The 21,179-nt window shown below is 39.4% G+C and overlaps 1 protein-coding gene across 1 annotated transcript in view; it reads left to right on the plus strand.

Annotated features, from left to right (window-relative positions):
• The first annotated feature begins 851 nt into the window (after positions 1-851).
• ETNK1 (ethanolamine kinase 1) overlaps positions 852-21,179 on the plus strand; it is a 34,676-nt gene continuing 14,348 nt past the window's right edge. The window contains exons 1-4 of the mRNA XM_049822418.1: positions 852-1,143; positions 13,001-13,260; positions 14,020-14,160; positions 15,722-15,864. Coding sequence (XP_049678375.1) covers positions 988-1,143; positions 13,001-13,260; positions 14,020-14,160; positions 15,722-15,864 — 700 coding nt within the window. The 5' untranslated portion in view covers positions 852-987. The remainder of the gene's footprint in view (positions 1,144-13,000; positions 13,261-14,019; positions 14,161-15,721; positions 15,865-21,179) is intronic.

Below are 21,179 nucleotides of genomic sequence, written 5' to 3' on the forward strand. Positions count from 1 at the left end.
AATGTTAGGGGCAGCATCAAAATATTTCTAAAAGAGACAGAATCATTTGTTTCTTTTTTCCCCTTTTTGCTTGATCGGTAAAATTGCTGTGGTGTAGTCAGGGCTGGTTTGTTTTGGCCGAAAGTAACGCACCTTCAAGGTAGCAAGGTTTTCAGCGTAAAACAGGGGGTTGGAAAAAAAAACAAACAAACAAAAAAAAAAAAAAAAAAAAAAGAGACGACCGTAGCTGTTCTGTACTGCTCACGACAAGGATGATCTTTACGAAGACGCTTCGATCAGGGCGGGCGGGTCGCCTGGGACCTTCTCGGTGCCCTCAGGGGCCACAAACCCTATAGAACTGCAGCGGGCTGGAACCGGGACGCGGAGCAAGGCGGTCAGCGGGCAAACACCCCGCAGGGGAACAAAAGGGGCTGCTGCGGAGGCCGGCGCAGAAACGAAAAGACAAAAATTAACGGCAGCAGCTCCCTCGAAGCCCGATTACAATCGGTCGCTCGCCCGGCGATTGACTGGGCGGCGCCGCGGCAGCTGCCGGCCGCATTCCTTCACGCCCCGCTGGCCCGGGGCGGGGGGGGCCGCTCTCCCGCGCCGGCCGCCTTCGCGGCTCCCCCTCCACAGCTGCGAGGAGCTTTTACGGACCGCCTCCCCGGCGGCCCCGCGGCCGTGGGCTCCGGCGGCGGGCAGGTGGGGAGGCCGCGGAGGGAGCGGGGGCGGCGGGCAGGTGGGGAGGCCGCGGAGGGAGCGGGGGCGGCGGCGGGCGGGCGGGCGGGCAGGCAGGTGAGGGAGCGCGGGGGAGGGTGGCGGGGGAGTGCGCCGCCAGGCCCCGCCCGCTCTCCCAGGCTGCCCCGCGCCGCAGCCGGGGGGAGGTGGAGCCGCTTTATCGAGAGCCCAAGTGGAAATTTCCCCCTCAGTTGCCGGCTCCGCCGCGGAGGAGACGCCAGCGAGAGCCGCCCGCCCTTGTCCGCCCCGTGCCGCGTCCCGCCCGTCGCCATGTCCAACTACATCCACGTCCCGCCCGGCTCCCCGGAGGTGCCCAAGCTGGACATCACTGTCAGCGAGCGGGAGGCGCCCGGCTACCGCCAGGGCGCCCTGCAGCTCCTGCGCCGCCTGCGGCCCCACTGGAGACCCGAGGAGGTGACGCTGCAGGTACGGGGGAGGCCTGGGCGCGTCGCGGGGCCTGCGCCCGCGTCCCCCACGGGGGATGCGGCAGCCCGAGCGTGGGGAGAGAGGAAGGGGGGGGGGGGGGCGGGCGGCCATTGTGCGGGGGAGCTGCCGCCTCGCTTCCTTCCCCTCCCCCTCCCCCTCGCTCTCCAAACGCAGCCCCCTGCGCTGAGCCCCATTTGCTCGGCAGCCTGGCGGCGGGGCGTGTCGGCGCGGCAGCATCCCCTGCCCCCTCCCGGCTTTCCTCCTTCCCCGTCGCCCGCTTTCCTCTTCCTCCCCTTGTGCCCTCCCCGCCGAAACTGGGCTCCCCCCGCCCCCGGTTAGCGGAGAGGATTGCTCTCCCACCCGCGACGCCCGCTGCCGGCCCGGGGGCCGAGGGCTGCGGTGGTGGCGAGGGGGGGGGGGGGCGCCGGGAAGCTTCACCCTCGCTGGGTCCGTGCCGAGCAGGGCGTGTTCGTAAAGCGGCGGGGGACTTGCCTCCTCCCCGGGGCAGAGGGGGCGGGGGGGGGGGGGGGGGCGGCTGGCTGCCGTGGCGCGGAGGGGGACGGCCGCTGAGGTAACGGCCGCTGAGGTAACGGCCGCCGAGGCGGCGGGCGCGGGGGCTGGGGCGCTCCCCTGGGCGCCGTCGGCGAGGGAGCCCTTGGCGGGCCCTGCTCCCCGCGCCGTCGCGTGGAGTGAGTAAATACACGCCTTGGACTCGCTGCGGGGTTCGTTTTGGGGCCCACGGTATCCCGGTGAGTGTCAGCCCCGTTAACGTGAGGCTTGCTTGCGTCCCTCCGTCTTGACGGTATGCAGGAGTATCGCCGCTCAGTCTCTGGTATTCTCTAGGTGAGCGATCATTCATATTTATGACGAGTCATCTGCCTGAGGATTGGCTGCTGTTGTGCTTCTAGAATATACTTAACCTGGCCCCATACGAGCCTTCAGTCGATTTACCTGGCTAAAATAGCAGTTCAGTTACAGTCTGTGTTGAGCGTTTTATTATATGCTCTTAAACTCTGTTATTCAGCAGTTATTAATATGCAGAAGTGTCTTATTTTAGTGAAGTTCCTCTGAAGAGAGCTGCTGGAAGTAACTTGTATAGAAAAACTGAGCACGCTGAGGTAATAGCACATGAATTGGCTTAAATTCCCTGAAGTTTCTTGATAAGAAAAGAAACTTGATGCATGCCAGTCCAGTTAGTGTGAAAATAAAGCTAATGAGATTTTTCCAAGTAGTTTCGTTGGGGGCTGGCTGTAGCTGTAAGTTAAGCACAGTCCCAACATCTTGAGGTGCAATGAAGACAGCTTTACAATATGTAATAGTAAACAGAGTTGTTGGAGTTCATAGAATCATAGAATATCTTGAGTTGGAAGGGACCCGTAAGGATCATGAGTCATCTCCCTGCTCCTTGCAAGACTACCTCATGTTAGACATGTTTTTGTTCTTTCAACTCTCTGATGAGGGTACTTCTCAACAGAATATTTTTCTTTCTTTCATACAGGAATGCTAATAAACAAACCCAAAACATTTTCTTATTAAGGAGGGATGACTCTAAGCTTTTGGGAAAGTTGTAGTAGGCTTAAGGAAAAAAAAAAAAAATGCTGCTTGCTTCTTCTGTCATCCTCTTCAGAAAAAGCAATTAATAGAATAAAAACCATGGGTACCATTGGTGTGGAACAGGGACTCATTTGACTGGTCATACAATAGTAGAGTAATAGACTACTGTCTGTGGTTAGAAGTTTCTGTCTAAAAATTGTCTTGAGTTTTGTTTTGACCAAGTTACTTTAAGACCAAAACTTTCCAGCTCACTTTTTTCCTTTTGAACAGCAGAAGAACATCCTATTCATGAAGCTTACCAGTGGCCTTTTATTTTTAACTCTTCAGTCTGTGTTTAAACTGCTGTGTGTACCTAACAAGCAAGAATGCATGTGGTTTGAAACTAGTAGTATTACCACCATTGCTGCTGCAATCTTACACATGCATCACATATGGTAAGATGCTGAAGTGAAAGATGACTGTTTTTGTTAAGAGGATGGAGTGAACAGAAGGTCTGCCTTGGAGTCCCCTCATTAGGGGGGCATATATTTAGGGGGGGAGATGAAAATGAGAATCATGTATTGCATGGAAAATACGCTTGCCTTCTCTAATCTGAGACAGCAGCATCATAGCAAAGTAGACAAAGAATAGATAGGTGGAACGAGCTACTACTTCCTCTGTTGAACTCTGCTCTTAGCTGCCTTTGCTTTTAGTACTTCTTGGGTCAAAACAATTAGTAAGAAGTTGAAGAGTCTGGAGCTTGACTTTAAAAAGTTAATTAACTTCTCTGGCAAAAATTTAGTTGTTTGTCAAATTGTTTAGTTGGGTAAACAATTTTGAAACAGTGTAGCTAGAAAATTTTAATGCATAATCCTCACTTTCTGTAAGATTTATAAGTACCTAAATTCATGAATATATTTTAACATTTTTATATTTTTTGCATCAGAGCACAGAACGTAAGTGTAGGATAGAGGATGAAAATAATTTAAATCTTCAGTGCTTAAATTATTCTTTTATTGCATTATTTGTCAAGAAAGTCTATAGAATCCGTAAGCATTGCCAATTACTTGCTGAATCACAAGCAGCTCTGCTGTAATGTATCTCCTCTGTCAAGGCATACATGAGTATTATCACTACAGAGCAGTACAAATATTGAAGTCCTTTTACATTGGTAAGGAAGAAACAAAATTTTCCTGTCTAAATGCTGATCTTCATGTACATACTTTGTGCAGTTGTCATCTGTGGATATACTAGGAGCTGTATAGCACTGGGTGTTATATTTTCTAACTCTATAATTCTTGAGGCTTGCTTTTTCTGCTTTACAGTAATACAAAGCAATGTCATTAAAACAAATTGTGCTTTTTTGCAGTAGTCGCTTTTCATTCTGTAACAGCTGATTTCAGTAATGAAATTGTAGAGTAGTTCAGTTGGAAGGGATCTCTGGAGGCCTCTCTTCCAACCTCCTGCTGAAAAGCTCACTGCATGCTAAATTCAGAAATTGGCTGTGGTGAACATAAGAAACAGTTTTGTGGTTTTTTTTTTATTTCATAAACAAAAATGCTCTTCAAAACTTAATCAAACCCTGTTTTGAGTTAGTAAGCAGCTTGAATTGTGACTGTGGACATTCCAGTTTTTATATTCTGGACAATTCTTTTTTAATGAAAAATATAAACTTAGTTGTTTTAACTCTTTACTGTCTTAAAGAGCCTGTATCACCCTTCCTAGTGTAAAAATACAATCACAGTTTGGAATCTGTTGCCTGCCTTAAGAATTTTTTATTTTTCCTCTTTTATGGAGGTTGATTTGTGTTAGTATTTGAAGGAGGATCTGTGTTTGGTTACAGTATGGGAAGGTTAGTTACCCTTTCAGTAAGTGCAGATTCAGAATTCTTTTATCCCATGACCTATTGTCCATCTTGTAGGTCTGGTTATAATGAAGGATTCAGTAGATTAATACATAATTTCCTATCTGCAGTGTAATGTTACAGTGCAGGAAAAACAATCTATATTTTTCCATTCTGAAGTAATCTTTAACATTGAGAATAAAGGCTTCTTGTTTTTATTGATGAAAAGACTTAACATTCATAGTGTTAATTTACACCATTATTTGGATAGACCAGCATGATATCTTATGTGTGAAAAAAAAAAAAAATCATCTGCAAAATCATCCAGAGATCTAAAATGATAAAAATTGTATGTTAGCAAACAGTAGTCTCCTTGTGGCCTAAACCTGGGGGGGGAGGATCAGCTTTGCAAAGGTGATCAAATTCTTCATTATGATTCCCTCTGCCCCCCACCCCTGAATCCTGCAAGCTCCAATCATCTCCAAATAAGTTTAGTTAATATTTTTTTGTTATTCTCTGAAATAAGTGGACCTTGCTTGTTTTCTGGTACTCTGTTGGCAAGATGTACATGTCTTTCCATTTATCAACACTTTGCATGACTTTACTACTGCAGCATTTTATAATTCTTTGCAAAAATTTGTTCCTGCAGCTATGAAATGTTACCATCCAAGACAGAGCTATGCTTATAAACAATTGTAGTTTCACCAGCAAAACAACATCCCCCCCTTTTTTTATATATATACCAGGTTAGCTTTTTTCCCTGTATCTGCTTTTTCTTTCTGACTTGTACTCAATAGCTTTTCTTCAGGCAGTATTTTCTGGCTGCTGCTCTAATTTCTTTGCTTGTGTAGATCTCGGTATTTTCTTTATTACAAACTATGATTAGGTTCAGATTTCTGAACTAGTTAAAATATTTCACAGTTTATTTAAACAGACTGTGTGTGGGATTTAAAGCATTGTAATAGTTGAATGGAAACAGAAAATGTCAGTCTCTGGGAAACAAAGTAACTTTTTATTTTGTATCTCAATGTCATTACATTTTTCAAGAGATATTTTTATTGCTTGGGTGTTTTTAGGACCTCATGCTCTTCAGCAGTTGTGAAAGTAGTTACCATAAAAAGAGAAAGGACTGAGTTCACAGATTAACATCCTGAGGTGCTAGTATCTCTAAATGCAGAAGTGATGAGTGAAGGAAAGAAAAAGAAAAGTTAAGAGTTGCAGAATAGGCTGCATTGCTGATGTTTTGTGGAAAAACTGTAATTTGAGGTGTGCCTTGAATGCAGTGTCACAGTAAGTGGGAAACGTAGGCAGTATTAGATGTCATTTGAGACTGGGTTGGTTTCTCCATTCTTATGAAGCTTGGTAATTTCAATCCCTTCCTGTAAAGTGTTTTTTTGTTGTTGTTGTATCAGTGGGAGAGGCAGCAGTTGTGCATGTGGTGACTTTGTGATCGATGTGCCACATCACAGTGCATGATATAGGTGTGTTTGTATTGGGTGACTGGTTCTAATTACAGAGAACCAATATTTGCTTAGGCACAGCTTGGATCTGGTTGTGTAATGGCATATAACTTATGCTATAGACTTGTAACATTGTAAAGGAAGGTAGCTAAGATGTTTTAGTTCCTGTTTTCTCACACACAGTTATGTAGCTGTTTCATGTCAAAATCTTCCACGAAGAGGAGCAGCAAATTAATTCTTTGAGTTCGAATAGAATCTTGGACTCCTTTTCCATTAGCTTATTTTTTTTATTTATCTGTTACTGTTTTCATCAGTATCACAAAATCTGTAAAAAGATCTAAAGCAAATCACAACTTTAAAAGTCTTAACTAGTTACCTGATATTGACTGTTTTCAGGTAGGAGAATATTCTTCAGAAACAAGATGAAAAATATGTAATTTCTCTTTGGGGTTTTTCTTCTGATATAAAAGTCATGCATTTAGGTCAGAACCAGCCCTTGCAATGGGTGACATATCTATAGCATTTAATAGTAGGCTACTGAATATAATTTTAAATGGTATTTATACTGAGAATATGGAGGATCTGAAACTTCAGTTAAGACCTTAAGACAACTCCTCCCCCCCCCCCCCAACCAAAACAGAATCCCCAAAAGAACCCCTCCCCCCATCATTACCTCCCCACCCCACCCCCCCAATTCTTACTTGAAATTGCAGGGTTTGTGGTTTGGTAGCGCAAAAAAAAAATGTTTAAGTGATAGTATATAGCATAGGTAGTTGTGGTATTGCTTTCTCCATGCTGCTGTCATGGGTGCATCCCAAAAGTTCAGTAGAACACTGCTAGTTCAGCTTATGGCCAAACTTACCATAGAATGGTGCCATTGACTTACTGGCTCTCTGCTAGTCTTAGTACTTTTAACACCAAATGGTCTTGTTCCTTGTCATCTGACAACCAAAATTGTTTAGACAATGGCTTTCACCTGCTGAATGTAGTGATCTAGAGGATATGGCTCCAGAGCCTGGAGACCTTTGAATTATGTTTCTCATAAGCCCTGCTGAATATATGAGATTTTACCCAAGGCCTGCATTTTCCAGTAGTTGTACTTTGTCCTTTTATGAATAGCTACAGAAAGAAGAGATGGAGAAATAACTAACCTTGTTTCAAAAAGTTAAATTCTTGAGATGGATACTTGTAGATGTGCTTGTATAGACTATACTTTTCCAGAAAAAATGAAAGTTTTATATTAAATACAAACTTGAAGTTTTGTGATCATTAAAGAAGCATGTATTAAAAGTCTGTTCCTTTCTGGAGATCTTAATATGCAGTCTGCGGTTCAGCAGCAGAATTGGGGGAATACCTGCTTATTTTTGTTGAAACTTCACATCACCCTTTTGTTTCTGCAGCAGTACAATACTGCTCTCTATATTTCTCCTCTTATGGATGTAATAACAGTCTAGAAGGAAAAAATCTGTTTGGTTTTACATCTCTTTTGTGAACCAAGTGCTTTCTACTTTGCCCTGTGATGCTTTATTTCTGCCTTTTCATGCTTGTTACATGTGATAATAATTTCACTCTCATTCTTTTGAACACCTGGAACAATCTGGTGGTTTTGACCACCAGGTAGACAATCCTGGTTTTATCTGAACTGGATGAGAGATAAGCTTTTCTTGAACCATCTGCTTATGAGATGGGAACATACCCATCACATGCCCTTTTCAGGAATCTAATAACCTGATTGTTGCTGATAGGAGTGCTTTTAGGGTAAAGTCTGTCTCAAAGATGCTTCATGTCTCGGTTGAGTTTTCTCTGGTCTTCCTAGACTCACTTGGCTTTGTTTCTACCATGGGCTGCTTTTGGAGACTGCATTTGAGTAACTCCAACTTATTTGTAGCTTTCTGACCTTCACTCTGCATTTCAGTAAACAGTTTCTATTTGTTCCCAAGAGCTAAAAAGCCTTGACTTCAAGCTAGATCTCTTGACTGGATTGTGGGCTAGTATAATTACCATTCTAGAAACGTTTTCAGAATTAGTTTTAGCTTGGCATCACCTCACCTGAAAATACTTACTGCTATGTGGTAAGTACATATCACAATAACTAAATTCTTGCAGATTGCAAGGGTACCAGAATTTTGCTGCTGGATTTTTTTTGTGTGTTGCATTGTGTTCTTGACTTCTATTGGTGCTCTCTGTATTTTTTTATTTGTTACCAGAATTTTCTACCTGGTATTCATACCATTCTGTAGACTCTGCCATCATCTTCCACATGGCCTTGAGTTTACTGATTATTTTATCCATGTCATCAGAGTCCATTCTCTGTTCATGCTGCTCAGCTGATGCTTTTGTTATAGAATTCCTGTTTTGCTCTGCTGCATCTCAAGTTATGTTTCAGGCAAGGCATTCTAAGCTGATTCTGTAAATGCTACAGTAAAGGCATTCTGAATAAAAGAATAAAGCAAGTATTACATTCTTTTACTGGTAGGAAACATTAGATGTTTTCTCATGATGGAATATGTAAATTGTCTACTCTGAATAATGTTATTAGAAAAGTAAGCAAACCCTTCTGCCTTTTTAAGAAGCAATAACTAAAATGCTCCTGGGTGTAAACAATTACTTATAGCAGCATGTTACAAATAGATGCTAATAAGAAGTAGAGCTCCTAAATTATCAGTTGAGGGAGTCCAATTTCCTTGTTGTAGATTTCTTTTTATTAACACTAATGAGACTTGTTTTAAGGGGATAATAGACCTGTGCAGCATGACAGAAGCTGTACAGTGTCAAAAGTTTCTTGTTTAACAGCATAAGGAAGTCAAATTCTTACTGTTTCTTTGCATCAGCGCTACTTAATGACTATTTTTTTTTTGTAGTATGACTATTTTTGATAGCCTTAGAGCTTTGTCTTTTCCTAGTACAATTTTGTATGGAGGGAAAGGCAAGCTTCATTAGAGGATTGTTTTATAAGAGGTAGAGAATGGTAGCACAAGTTCCAGTGATTTGAAATAGTGCTGTTGTATGTTGGGAATTACTGCCCATTTTGTTTGCTGCCTTTGCTATTCGATGAAGACAATAGACTTCTTTCTCTTCAGAGGGGGTAGTGAATTTTATACTTACTGGTTTTGATCCATCTTAGTTCAGCAGAACTTTCACTTTTCTTTTGGCCCTGCAATGACAGGATAAGAGCTTTTTCTAATGCTACATTTCAGAAGTTTTCATTTAAGTATTGCAGACAAGATACTTAACTCGATCAACAACTCAACACAAAACAATTCTGCAAAGTGCTCTTTACACTTTTTAATGAGTTAATTCTGATTTTATGCTAAAATGTATGAGAATCAATACTTCTACATTAATTTGCCATATTAGAGTGTTGTGTCCTGTTCTTGGCTCCCCAGTGTAAGATACAGGCTTACTGGAGCAAGTCCAGCAAAGGGCCATGAGGGTGACTGAGGGACTAGAGCATCTTTCATATGAGGAGAGGCTGGGACTGTTTGGCCTGGAAAAAAGAGGGCTTGCAGGGATCTTATATACATAAAAATACCTGATGGGAGGGAATGAAAAAGAGGGAGCTAGACTCTTCTCAGTGCCCAGTGACAGACAAGGCAATGAATGAATAAAATGTGAAATTCTGTCTGAACACAGGAAAAGCTTTTTTTGTTTGGGTTTTTTTTTGTTACTGTGAAGGTGGTCAAACACTGGAACAGGTTGCCCAGACAGATTGTAGAGTCTCCAGAATTCCTGGAGATCTCACTGGACACAGTCCTGGGCAACTGGCTCTGGCTGGCCCTTCTTGAGCAGGGAGGTTGAACTAGATGATGACAGGAGGTCCCTTCTAATTGAAATAGTTTTGTGGCAATACACTTACAAGGGGGAAGATTATGAATGGATATGTTATAATATAAACATGTAATTTGTGATTTACAAGCCATACTTGAAATGCATTTAAGTACTTCCCTGTTCAAACTAGGTAACGCTGCTCCAGCACATTATCCTTCTCTTGAATATGGTATGTGCATTGTTGCAACAACATGCTTATGTCCACAGAGAAAACAGTGCTAAGAGTACAGTTGTATTCTTTTTAATGTGAAAACCAGTATCTGTGGTGCTAAATGGCATAGTTTTCTTAGTTGCGCTGATTAACTTTATAACACTTAGTTGCTATGAACACTGTTTAAGGCAAGATTCTTCATTACTTGTCTCCTTTTCTGGGTTATTAAAATAATAGCTAGTAATAAAATGTGTCCATAAATTGTGAAGTCTTAATTTTGAGTCAATCAAGGAGGCTTTGTAAGCAGGTTTATTTGAATTTATGGTTACCCTGTCTGGATGAAAGGAATATGATTTGCTGAACCTACTTCTGCAAGATTGAGTATTCGTAACTGTTTAAGAAAAATGGAATATCTTCATATCCTCTGCTACTCGGGAACTTGAGCTATTTCTTGTTATTTGTGATGACAACTAAAGCTTTCCCAGTCCTTTTCTGCAGGAGTTTGTTCACCTCATCACATTGGTTTGCTGAGGAAGGCAAGGCATAATAGCTAAAACACGGCATCTTCCACTGTGAAAGTCCTGTGTCTTCTTAAACGGGGAGACTTGAGCCAACTTCAGAATTTTTTCTTTAGGAATTAAAAAAATTGCTCCTAATGCTTGATTTCTGTAAACCCCTGAGATTTGGAAATAAGCTGTCACTTGCATTTGAATGATAACCACTTTACTTTTCAAAATAAAGGCTACCACTTGGAGGGGGGGGGATGTCAAGGTTTCTGAGTTCTGTTTTGCTTCATTTAAAAAAAAAAACAAACAAAAAAACAAAAAACAACCCCCTCCAAAAAACCCCACAAAACAAACAAACCAAAAAATGTAAAACCCACAAAAAAAAAAAAACCACAAACTGTCCAAGGTTTTAAGGAATTATATTGCCTGTAGAGAAGTTTCTTGTTGTTGACATGTATTTTTAATACAAGTATTTTTTCATTAAATATTAAGATTTAGTATAAGATCTGAAAAGCAACAGACCACTCTATTTGTCAGTATTTTTGTTCTGGGCCTGACTTAGGACTTGAGGGAGGAGATGAGGGAGGATGTGTGAGTGGACATCAGTAAATGAGTTCATGCTGTTGTCACTGAACACTTAGTATTGTAAGCCTGAAAAATAGGTTTCATTCTTCAGCTGATTTTCTGACTTCTATTACAATTAGGAATTAAAAAAATCTATCCAGGGTATCTCCATTTGTCTTGTGCGTATGGCAGTAGAGTTAACTAAATGAGAATTAATGGTGAAAGCACTTCCTAAAGAAAGGTGTTAAGTTAAACTTGCAGGATGTCCTCCCAAGGGAAAATTGTATGTCTAACTGTGTATGTTAACCAACTTGAAGCTACTTCTTGCTGCTCACTTTTCAGTTTTAGTGCAAGGTCCTGAAAGGAGGCTTTGTTCTTTGTGGGAGGGATTATTCTTTTTTAATTAAGTTTTAATTAGGGTTTTGGGGGCAACAGAATGGGAGAAGAGGCATGACTGTAAAGAGCAAGAAAAAAATATACTTGAATATAAATTACAGTTTCTGTGAGAACCTTGACTTTAAATTGTTTACTACTTATGTTTAAGACTGCAGGAGACTGTTCAGTAGTTACAAAAACATCGATGCTCTTGCTTGTGATGTTGCTTGTCACCTGAGGATGTTAATGGCTTGTCCTTCAGTCACCTACCTAACAGTTAGATTTAATATGGGTAGTGCTTATCTAGCAAGTTCTTAAACGTTCAGTCTGAGTTGACAGTGTGCAGAGTTTGAAAGTACCAAACGTCTGTTTTCTGAGGTGTAAAACTGTCCTGGATTGTACAAGGAGATTAAGAACTGCTGTGTTACTCTTGCAGGCATTGAGTGGGATTTCAAATGCTTGACTACGTGCAACTGGGTACATGGAGCCCAGTAACTCAGGATCTAGTCTGCTTGTCAGGTAGCATCTGCAAGAGTTCAGCCTGTATAATGGCTATTTTGGGCATCATCATCAAATGTGAAAGGAAAAGCAGTGGTTAAGGAGTGGGGTTTTTTTGGTCCACCCCTATTCTTTCCATAGCTGGGAACTTGTAGTATCCATACCTCCATCATCATTTGAAAGGCAGCGAGTAGATTGTCATTAGATGTAAACATAATGCTTAAATAATGCTATTACTTTTGTAGACAATTACTTGCTTCATCTTCAGTATGTTCAGGCATTAGTGACTAGACCGGTCAAAGTCTAGTAAATGGGAAGGCTTTAAAAATTACATTTATATACAAGTTAATGATAAGGACTTAAAATGCATTTTTAATCTTTTAAATGGCATGTACCAGTTATGAGGTAAAACGAGAGGATAGTGGGTCTTGTCAGAAGCTTTTAAATTTGGAATGGTACTTGAGTCTGAAGGCTAGGGTCTTGAATTTTAATTACTGTCTCAAATTTGCAGAGGAGCCAGAGCAGCTGTAGGAATTGTTCTCAATCAGTTAAACCTGAAGGCTAGTGGGAAGATGATAACTACTGAACTTGAACTGTTTCTGACCTGAATTTTGCTTTTTAAAAAGAGTAGTCTAGAACTCCAGGAGTATCTTTTACTGGTTGTGCAGTTATATCAGGAGATACTGAAATTCTGAAGTGCATCAAAATTGTTTTTGTTTTCATGCTACCTATATTCAAGACTGTTTCTATACCTGTTAGGATTGCTGCCTTGTTGGGGCTTTGATTTCAGCCATTTTAATCTATCAGTTTCAGAGTGGTTATGTGGAAACACATTTTACAATATTGAGCTCTCGGTTATTGCTTTTTACATGTAGTATTTCTGTAATTCACTATAGCATGTTTTCACATTTTCCTCTATGTTACTGGTAAAAATCCTTGCAATTTTCTTCATTATTTTCCTATATCTTAAAGGTTTATTTTGTTAATGCTCAATCTAGTAAGCATTTGTGTTTTGTGAACTAAAGAATAACCCTGCATTCTTTTCCTGCACGTTGAAAATGCACATCTGAGTTGCTTACACATTATTTTTACTTTTCAGCTGTTCACCGATGGAATCACCAATAAATTAATTGGCTGCTATGTGGGTGACATAACAGATGATGTCGTTCTAGTTAGGATCTATGGAAATAAGACCGAGCTTTTAGTAGATCGAGATGAGGAAGTGAAGAGTTTCCGTGTGTTGCAGGCCCATGGCTGTGCACCTCAACTATACTGTACTTTCAATAATGGCCTGTGCTACGAGTTCATGCAGGGAGAAGCACTGGATCCAGAGCATGTATGCAATCCAGATATTTTCAGGTAAGGTTTTTTAAATTATTATTTCACTCTTCAAGTTCTATGATGCATTTGTGGTATTCTGTCAGGCCCAAAGGATCTCAAGCTTAGTTTATGAGGATGCAGAAAATAAATATTTATAAGCCTGCACTAAATTGATGTTCACACTCTTGGCAGCATATTGTCCTCTATCTTAGTTATCATGGTATTCCAGTGCTGAACAAATGACCCTTGCTGCCTCCCCAGAAGACTGCTTAGAGGCCTGCTTATTGTGATTATTTAACACTTGCATGTTACCATTAGGGAGATCATTTAACAAGGTGGAGTTGTAGGGGGCTGGACATGATTAAAGCAAGTACTCCTAGCTCTAATACATTCCTTTTGTGAATAAGTTTGAAACTATGAACGGATAGTACTGATGTCTTAAGATTTTAGTTTTTCATGTACATACTGAAATGCATTTGCCTAACAATGGCAGCTAATATGAGTCAACTCTTCTAAAGATAAGCAAGTTGAAGAGACTGTAAATACAGGTGAAGTATGCATGCTGTAACTGAACTCCAATCCCTCCTGCCTCCTCTCCCTCAAGTAGTGCTGTTAATGACCTTTTGAGTCTTGAAAGATGCTACCCTATAGCTGTGCTGCTCTTGTTTAAACCGTCTTTGCATTTTTTACAATTTTTCTGTTAAATCTATTTGTAGTTGTCTTTGTGCTAGGAATAATACAATAAAGACTGTCAGATATACATTCAATGTAACATTAATTTAAACTCTATTTTTTTAGACTTATTGCCAGACAGCTTGCTAAAATCCATACTATTCATGCACACAATGGATGGATCCCTAAATCTAATCTGTGGCTGAAGATGGGGAAATACTTCTCTCTTATACCCACAGAATTTGCAGATGAGGAAGTAAATAAAAGGTAGGTATTTCATTATGTGCTTGCCTGAATTCCTATTCTTTCTGGTTGAGGGGTAGAAGAATATTTAAAAAAACAGGTTTGTGTTGCCACATAATGTTAAGTTTGTAAAATTTTGAGTTTTGTCATACTCTTGTATACTGAAGTAGCTGTATACATGTCAAATACGATAAGGAGAGTTTTTAAATTCATTTGGTATATTGTGTATGTGTACATAAAGCTCTTGGTTTGACTGGACACTTAAATAATGTTAAAGAATCAAGGTCAAGTAATGTACTTCAGGTAGTTGTCTGAACAATTTTTAAGAGAACCATCAGTCTCAAACTGAGATCTATGTTCTAGGGTGAATACTAAAAACATGTTTCCTGGGGTTGCAAGAGTGCTGCTTGTTGTTCATTCTAACCTGCATGTCTTATCTGCCTTGTATTTGTTCAGTTTATAAATTTGTCTAAAATTGGGTGATGTAAAAGTAAAGTTAATGAAAGGCTGTTTTGAGTGATAGGATGAATTCCCAAAGTGTTTTCCAGAGGAGGAAAAGGTATCCACACAGTCATTCTAGACCTGTGCTATCATGAAGTGTGAATAATGGTGTCACCTGGGTTTAAGGGTTTAATTTCTTTTTGTTTTTTTTGCATCCCAGTATAGCTCTTGAGTTGTAAGTCAAACCATGGTTCTTAGGAGCTTAACAAAATAAGGAAGTATTTCAAAGGGTTCTAGTGTCAGTCACTGGAAGATTGGGATGAGAGGAACGGCAAAACTAGGAGCAATATTTAACCTAAATAAAATTTCTGTGCTCTAATCTAAATGTAATCATTGTCTTGAGTTGAAGACAATGTTTCTTGGGGAGTGGAGATCAAACTTTAAGCTAAAACTGTAATTGGGCACTGTTTGTGCAATATCATCAAACTTCATATCGCTCAGGAAGCAGATTCCCGCTTAAAAACATTCTTTGTGGAACTTCTTTGAAATCACTGATGCCAACTGGCTTTTTTGCTGCATTGTAATTAAAGAATGCTCTAGCAAAGTTTGGGTTTTTTTTTTTCTTCTCTTTGACAACAAAAAATTCTTAGGAAAACTGAGAACTTGAATAGTTCATTGAAAATCTAGAAGATAAAATGGCTACTTAAGCATATTTACTGTGACTGGAAGTAAAAATGAATGTCTCATTTCCTCTGTATAGATACATATAGTACTTGGTACTTAGTATCCTTGAAGGATGTAACATGAGCAAAAAGTGAATGAAATTCATGCTATAACCCTTTTAATCTTTACTCCTTTAAAAATGTGCAGGAGCGTATGCAAGTTCTACTCCTGATTTTTGGACTACTGTTATGTTTACAGCACAGATAATCTTCAGAAAATTTTTTTGGGGGGGAGGACAGGGAAATAATTGTCATAATTTGACTGCTGTTGTGCCAGGAGAAAGAGTGCCCTGGTTTGGGAGAAGGTCTTTTGAATTATTTGCAAGAAGAATGTAGAGGAAAACAAGTAATTCCATTGCAAATGCTTGGTATGGTACACACAGTACTAAATATTAACTCTCAAATGTCTTATACCGGAAAAGGTTTTTACGTGACATTCCAAGTCCTCAAGTTCTTCAGGAAGAGATGGCCTGGATGAAGGAAAGACTGTCAAATTTAGGATCACCAGTGGTACTCTGTCACAATGACCTGTTGTGTAAAAATATTATTTACAACAAGAAACGAGGTAGGTATTGAACTAAACAGTAAGTAGTGAATGGCTTTATGCTGTAATTGCATTTGCTACGTCAGTGGTGTCATTTTACTGACTTGTTCAAGTGAACTCAGTTTGAGCTTTTAAACCCAATGTAATGGTAGTGATATCTGTAGAAATACTAAGTTGTTTTATTAGCTAATTCTCATCTGTATGTTAATGTACAGAGGAAGAATGTTGGTGTTAATTGCTTTTCTTTAATGAATTAATGAATTTGTTAATCCCTAGTCTGCCTGTATGACTAGGCTTCAAAGTATGTAGTTCACATTAATTCTGTTCCAGTTGTATAAAGCTTTTATGAAGAAAAAAATAATCATACAAGCATAGAAAATAACCTGAAGACATTATCTCCTATACATGTATTGTTTTGGTTTGTGATTGTGGGAATACATTTTCATAATGAGGTATCTTAGTGCTACTTAATGCTACATTCAGTGACTATTTTCTGCATGAGGTACATAGGCATCTTAAAGATTTCTTTTGTAAATACATAGTTTATTTAAACAGTTGTAGGCAGTACATGTTTTAGTAAAGATTAATTACTTTTTGTTTTGATTATAATACATTTAACTCATAATTCATGTTATTAAAGAAAGCCTTGGATTAAAATCTATAAAGCTTCTGTATATACCTGCAGTTTCTTGTATTTGTTTTTAGTGGTTTGAGGTTCGGTTACTAAATGAATCAATTAAACAGGATATTAAAACAAAAAAGGCAAACTTCTGACATTAAAGTGGCCATTGTGCAGTAAAAATGCACAACTTTCCTCCCATCCCAAATATCTGAATTTAGCTGAGTGCAACAAATTCATCAGATCAATATTTTCTTTTGAAAGTGAGGATGATGCATTCCTTCTAGTAGCTTCATATTTGTTAGTGACAGTTTGATGATGAGACAGTTGGTATGTAAGCCAAAAGTGTGTGAAGTACATGGCTGTAAATGGAACTGAAGTCGCCTCCATCAGTCATCATTGGTCTTTGACCTCTTAAGCTTATGTGCCTCAAGTTCTAAAAAACTTAACAGAAACATGGTGGAGTTGGTTCTACTGTGAAAACTGGCTGTGTATGTATAGCCAATTTTTTGCATCAGATATGCGCTGAATGCATGCAAACAGAAAATAAAGTCTTTTTGGTGGCTTGTATACAAATTTTTCTGAGTAATACCACTTTTGCAGGGAATTGCTAGTACTTCTAGTTACATAGGTATATACATATGTATTGTATACCTGTACAATGCTATTAATGTAAATTTTAAATTGTAAGAATTCAGTACCAAACTCCATTGGTTTTACTTCGTTTCAATGATGGGTTATAGTTCTGCTTAAAAAGAGGGGGGGGGGGGGGGGAAGCATGGAAGGTATGCAAAAAAAAAAATAATCAGCTTGTGGTCTTGCACGCATTGGAGTTGTGATATTGTAGTATGAAAAATAAATCTATTTTTACTGTGTGGGTTTTTTCAGTGCTGACACTACCTTGAATTTTATCATTCCAGAACAGACCCATTGAGGTAAAAGTAATTTTTATAGTCACTTTTCATAGTAGAACCATGCTGCCAAAAAAGCAAAGGAATGCCTTTAAAAGGTTCACCATCATGGTCAATAGGCTTGAGGTTCCTACTTTTAAAACAAATGCTATATCCTTTTCTTTTTGTAAACAGAATGGAGTAAAAACAATGCCAGCAGTGCATCACTTATGAGCAATCAATCCTACAATAATGAGTGTGTGAGTGCTTAGTGTTTCCGGACAGGGTGGGGAGGAGGGAGGTATGTGAAGTACTTTGGCTTCAAGCTAGCTGTAAACAGCTGTGGGGGGGGAATAGAGACTTGGAAATACGAAATAAATATGCAACATTTAAACATAAGTTTAATACATGTACTGTGTTGTAAAGCTTCTGCAAACTGGGTACAGCAGGTACCATTTTCATAGTAACCAAACCTCAATGCCATCTGTAGAAAGAATATTTGTCATTTGAAAGTTGTTTCTTATAGTGTACTTTTTACAGTCTGTTAGTACAATCCTAAGATGAGGAACATGATTTTAGAAGTGGAAGATCAGCTTTAACTGTAAATAAACATGTATTGCTGGAATTCTGTTTAGCAGAGCAAAAGCTTTTATTGGTATACAAAACATTTTTGCAAGGGCACAAAATAGAATCTTTAAAGGTTCATTAGGAATGGCAACAAACCGTATGAAGGTAGTTAACAGCTATGGTGATGCTATACATACTAAGTTTAGTCTTCCATCTAGAAAGGCTTCTGTTTCTGTGTAACAAAGACCTTGGTGACCCTAAACTGGAATTAAAAGTGAGAGAATTGGTCTTGTAGATTAACTACTTTTTTTCTTTTCAGTAAAATTTGTGCAAAGTTGGTATTGTTTATCTGGCTTTTCAGAAGCTGGCACAAACAAAACAACTCATTTATTGGTTTTAGCAACACTGTATTTGTTGTTTGTGAATGCTTAATTTGCATGTTTACTAGGCATGGGGGCGGGGGGGGGTGTTTGTGTGTGTATGTGTTTAACCTACAGACTATCAACATGTACTAGGACTCCTATCCAATGCAGTTAGAACGATTATGGCTTGTCCCAGTGCTTTGCCTCAGACTTGTGCTCTGCCTTGAATTCGAATTCGTGTTTTCAGGCTTGGAAGAGAAATCATAGTTGTGCTACATACTGCTTTTAAGAAGAATCGGTCTCATGTCCTTAAATTTTATTTATGAGACTGGAATAGCATATTGAGTGCTAGCTTCATTTAATGGAGTTTCACTCATCTGACTTAAATTTGCTCATGCTGTGGCTGAGAGAACTCTGTCTCTTGCTGTTTTGTTAATGTCCGTTTTCAGTCACTCAGGATATGAAAATCTGCAAGTGTTAGTTTACATAACTTATAATTATTGGTCATCTACTCCTTGAAGGATATAAGTGGGAGCTGCATGTTGCTTTTAATTACAATTTGAACATCAAGATAGTAAAAATATGCTTGGTGCTTGGTACTGCTTATTTATAGACCTTGTGTTCTGATGCTCTTAGTTTTCTGTGGGTTTTTTTTTTCCAGCGTGACCTGGGAGTTTCAAAAAATACCTGATGTTTTAAGAGTAATCAAATACTTGCTATTCAGTAAGACCCAAGTATCGGTATTCTTTTGTTTGTATCTATATGTGCTCTTTTTGAATGTATTAAAACCACCTGCCAGGAAGTTGTGTGTAGGTAGATGGCTAGTTTTGTTCTGTTTATTCCCTCTGCCTACCCAATGTTTTCTATGATCTTTGGTAGGAGTCTGTGGGTGCTCAGTGCTTCTGAAGACTGAGGTATGTTTAAGGCTTCTGGTTTTGATATAAAAACCTATTTCGTTTTGCAAAGCTATATTGGGTATTTACAGCTAAAATTATTCTTTAGGTATATGACCCATTTGCGAATTCAAGAATGTTTGTAGCATAGATCATTGTCTTTACTAAAGCTGTCTTCTAGGGCCTCAGTGGCTTACCTGATGAGCAGGATGGGACAGAACTCAGGACACATCGTTCTGCTGTGGTAAATACAGCTAGGACTTGCACCTTGAAAGTGCTCACCTTATTAAACCATTAAAAGTGAAGAGCAGCTAGAGAGATGTCATCACACTCATACCTTTCAGTTCCCGGAGGAGATCTAGCAGATGCTTTATTGACTACTACTTGATCTATTTAAAAAAAAAAAATATAAAAATTCTGTTGTATGGAACACATGTGAAATGTGTATCTTTTTGTATCTTTTTATGGTTTTCGTAGATGACATTGCATATTGCCTACACTAGGAGATCCCTGGAAGAAAGGAATGTATTTCGACTTGAAATAGTCACTACTCTTGATGTCTCTGTTCCTGTTGATAATAGTAGCTTCTCCAGAGAGATGATAGAGCTTAGTTTTAAATCATGTCTTGCTTCAATAAAATACAAATGTGCTTAGCCTAGTGTCTCTTGTTGTCTGCCTGCTCCCAGTGATATCGGTGGGATGTACCAATTCTTTTTACTTACTAGAAACCTTAAAACAAAAGCTAGCTGCTTAATTACTAATGTAAGCCATATCTTTTAGAAGTGGCTATCCTGTACAAACTGCAGTAAAACTTAAGAGTAACTTCTAATACTATAGATATTTAAACAATTAATGCAAAGTTTCTTCTGCTTTTTCTAAAACACGGTAGCTGGGACATGTATGTGTTACACATTTGTGAAGTGGCAAACTTAAAGTTTTTGCTTTCTTTCAGTTTCATGGAAAGAACTCTGCATCTTTATTTTGAGCCTTCATGCAAAAATTAAATTTAAGGTTGAGTTCCATAGTAGCATGAGCCTGAAAGATACCAGTAAAAATGCCAGACTTTCTCACTTTGAACTCTTGTCTTATCAAATGTCAGTTTACCAAATTTTCTTCATCTGCTACAGATTACGTATGCTATTGTTGCTGGCTTCTGGTGCCATGCACTGTGCTGTTGTGCGCTGACTGAAGGTTTATCATATCGCTTGTTCACATGCATTTCCCCATAGTAGAGTGCCCAGTAACAGCCTCACCCATATCTTTTTAATTGTATGTAATATTATTTATATCTGGAAGTAAGTTTTAAATGTTAGCTGTACTTAAAAATGCATAACAGCACATAGGTATGTTCAAGATGAAATTTGCACATGAAAAATGTAAAGTATTTCTTATGTTATTTTGCAAGCAGACTTTTACCTGCCGTGTTTGTATTTCATGTGAGGGAGGAAGAAAAAAAACACACCTAAATACAAGCAGTATTAAATCTTTGGGGGTGTGGGGGCATTCAGATCAGTTGTGTAGCAGAATATTAACCAGGGTTGGGCTGTGCATTTTGACTGGCTTGTAACTTACAGGTGTCTCCTTTTAAAAAGTGGTGCTAAAGAAGCAGTGAGAAGTACAAGTGTATGAATCTGCCAGTCAAACAGTGGCAAAAGTTAATGTGTGACAATATTATAAGACCTTGGCTGCAGCTGCTGTAAAATTTCTTGTTCCTTCAGAGTTCTAGAGAACCTCAATTTTCGATTGCCAACAAGATTTTCCTGAGAGGAGCTTGCCACTTTTCAGGCCACTTTCATGTTGGTTTGTTAGAGCCTAAAAGGTTTAACCTCATAATCTTGGTAAGCAGTCCTTCCTTTCTGTGAAAGTAAGGGTAAACTCTGACTTGGAGGATTGTGACTTAAGTGATTTTGTTCACATTGCGGGGTTTAACTTCCATTATAAGTGTTTACGCAAGATTTTTCCATCTGGAAAACATTAATGTTAGTGTTTCAAATATGGTGAAGAT

The sequence above is a fragment of the Accipiter gentilis genome, chromosome 18 (assembly GCF_929443795.1).
Source record: "Accipiter gentilis chromosome 18, bAccGen1.1, whole genome shotgun sequence".
Classification (NCBI taxonomy): Eukaryota; Metazoa; Chordata; class Aves; order Accipitriformes; family Accipitridae; genus Astur; species Astur gentilis.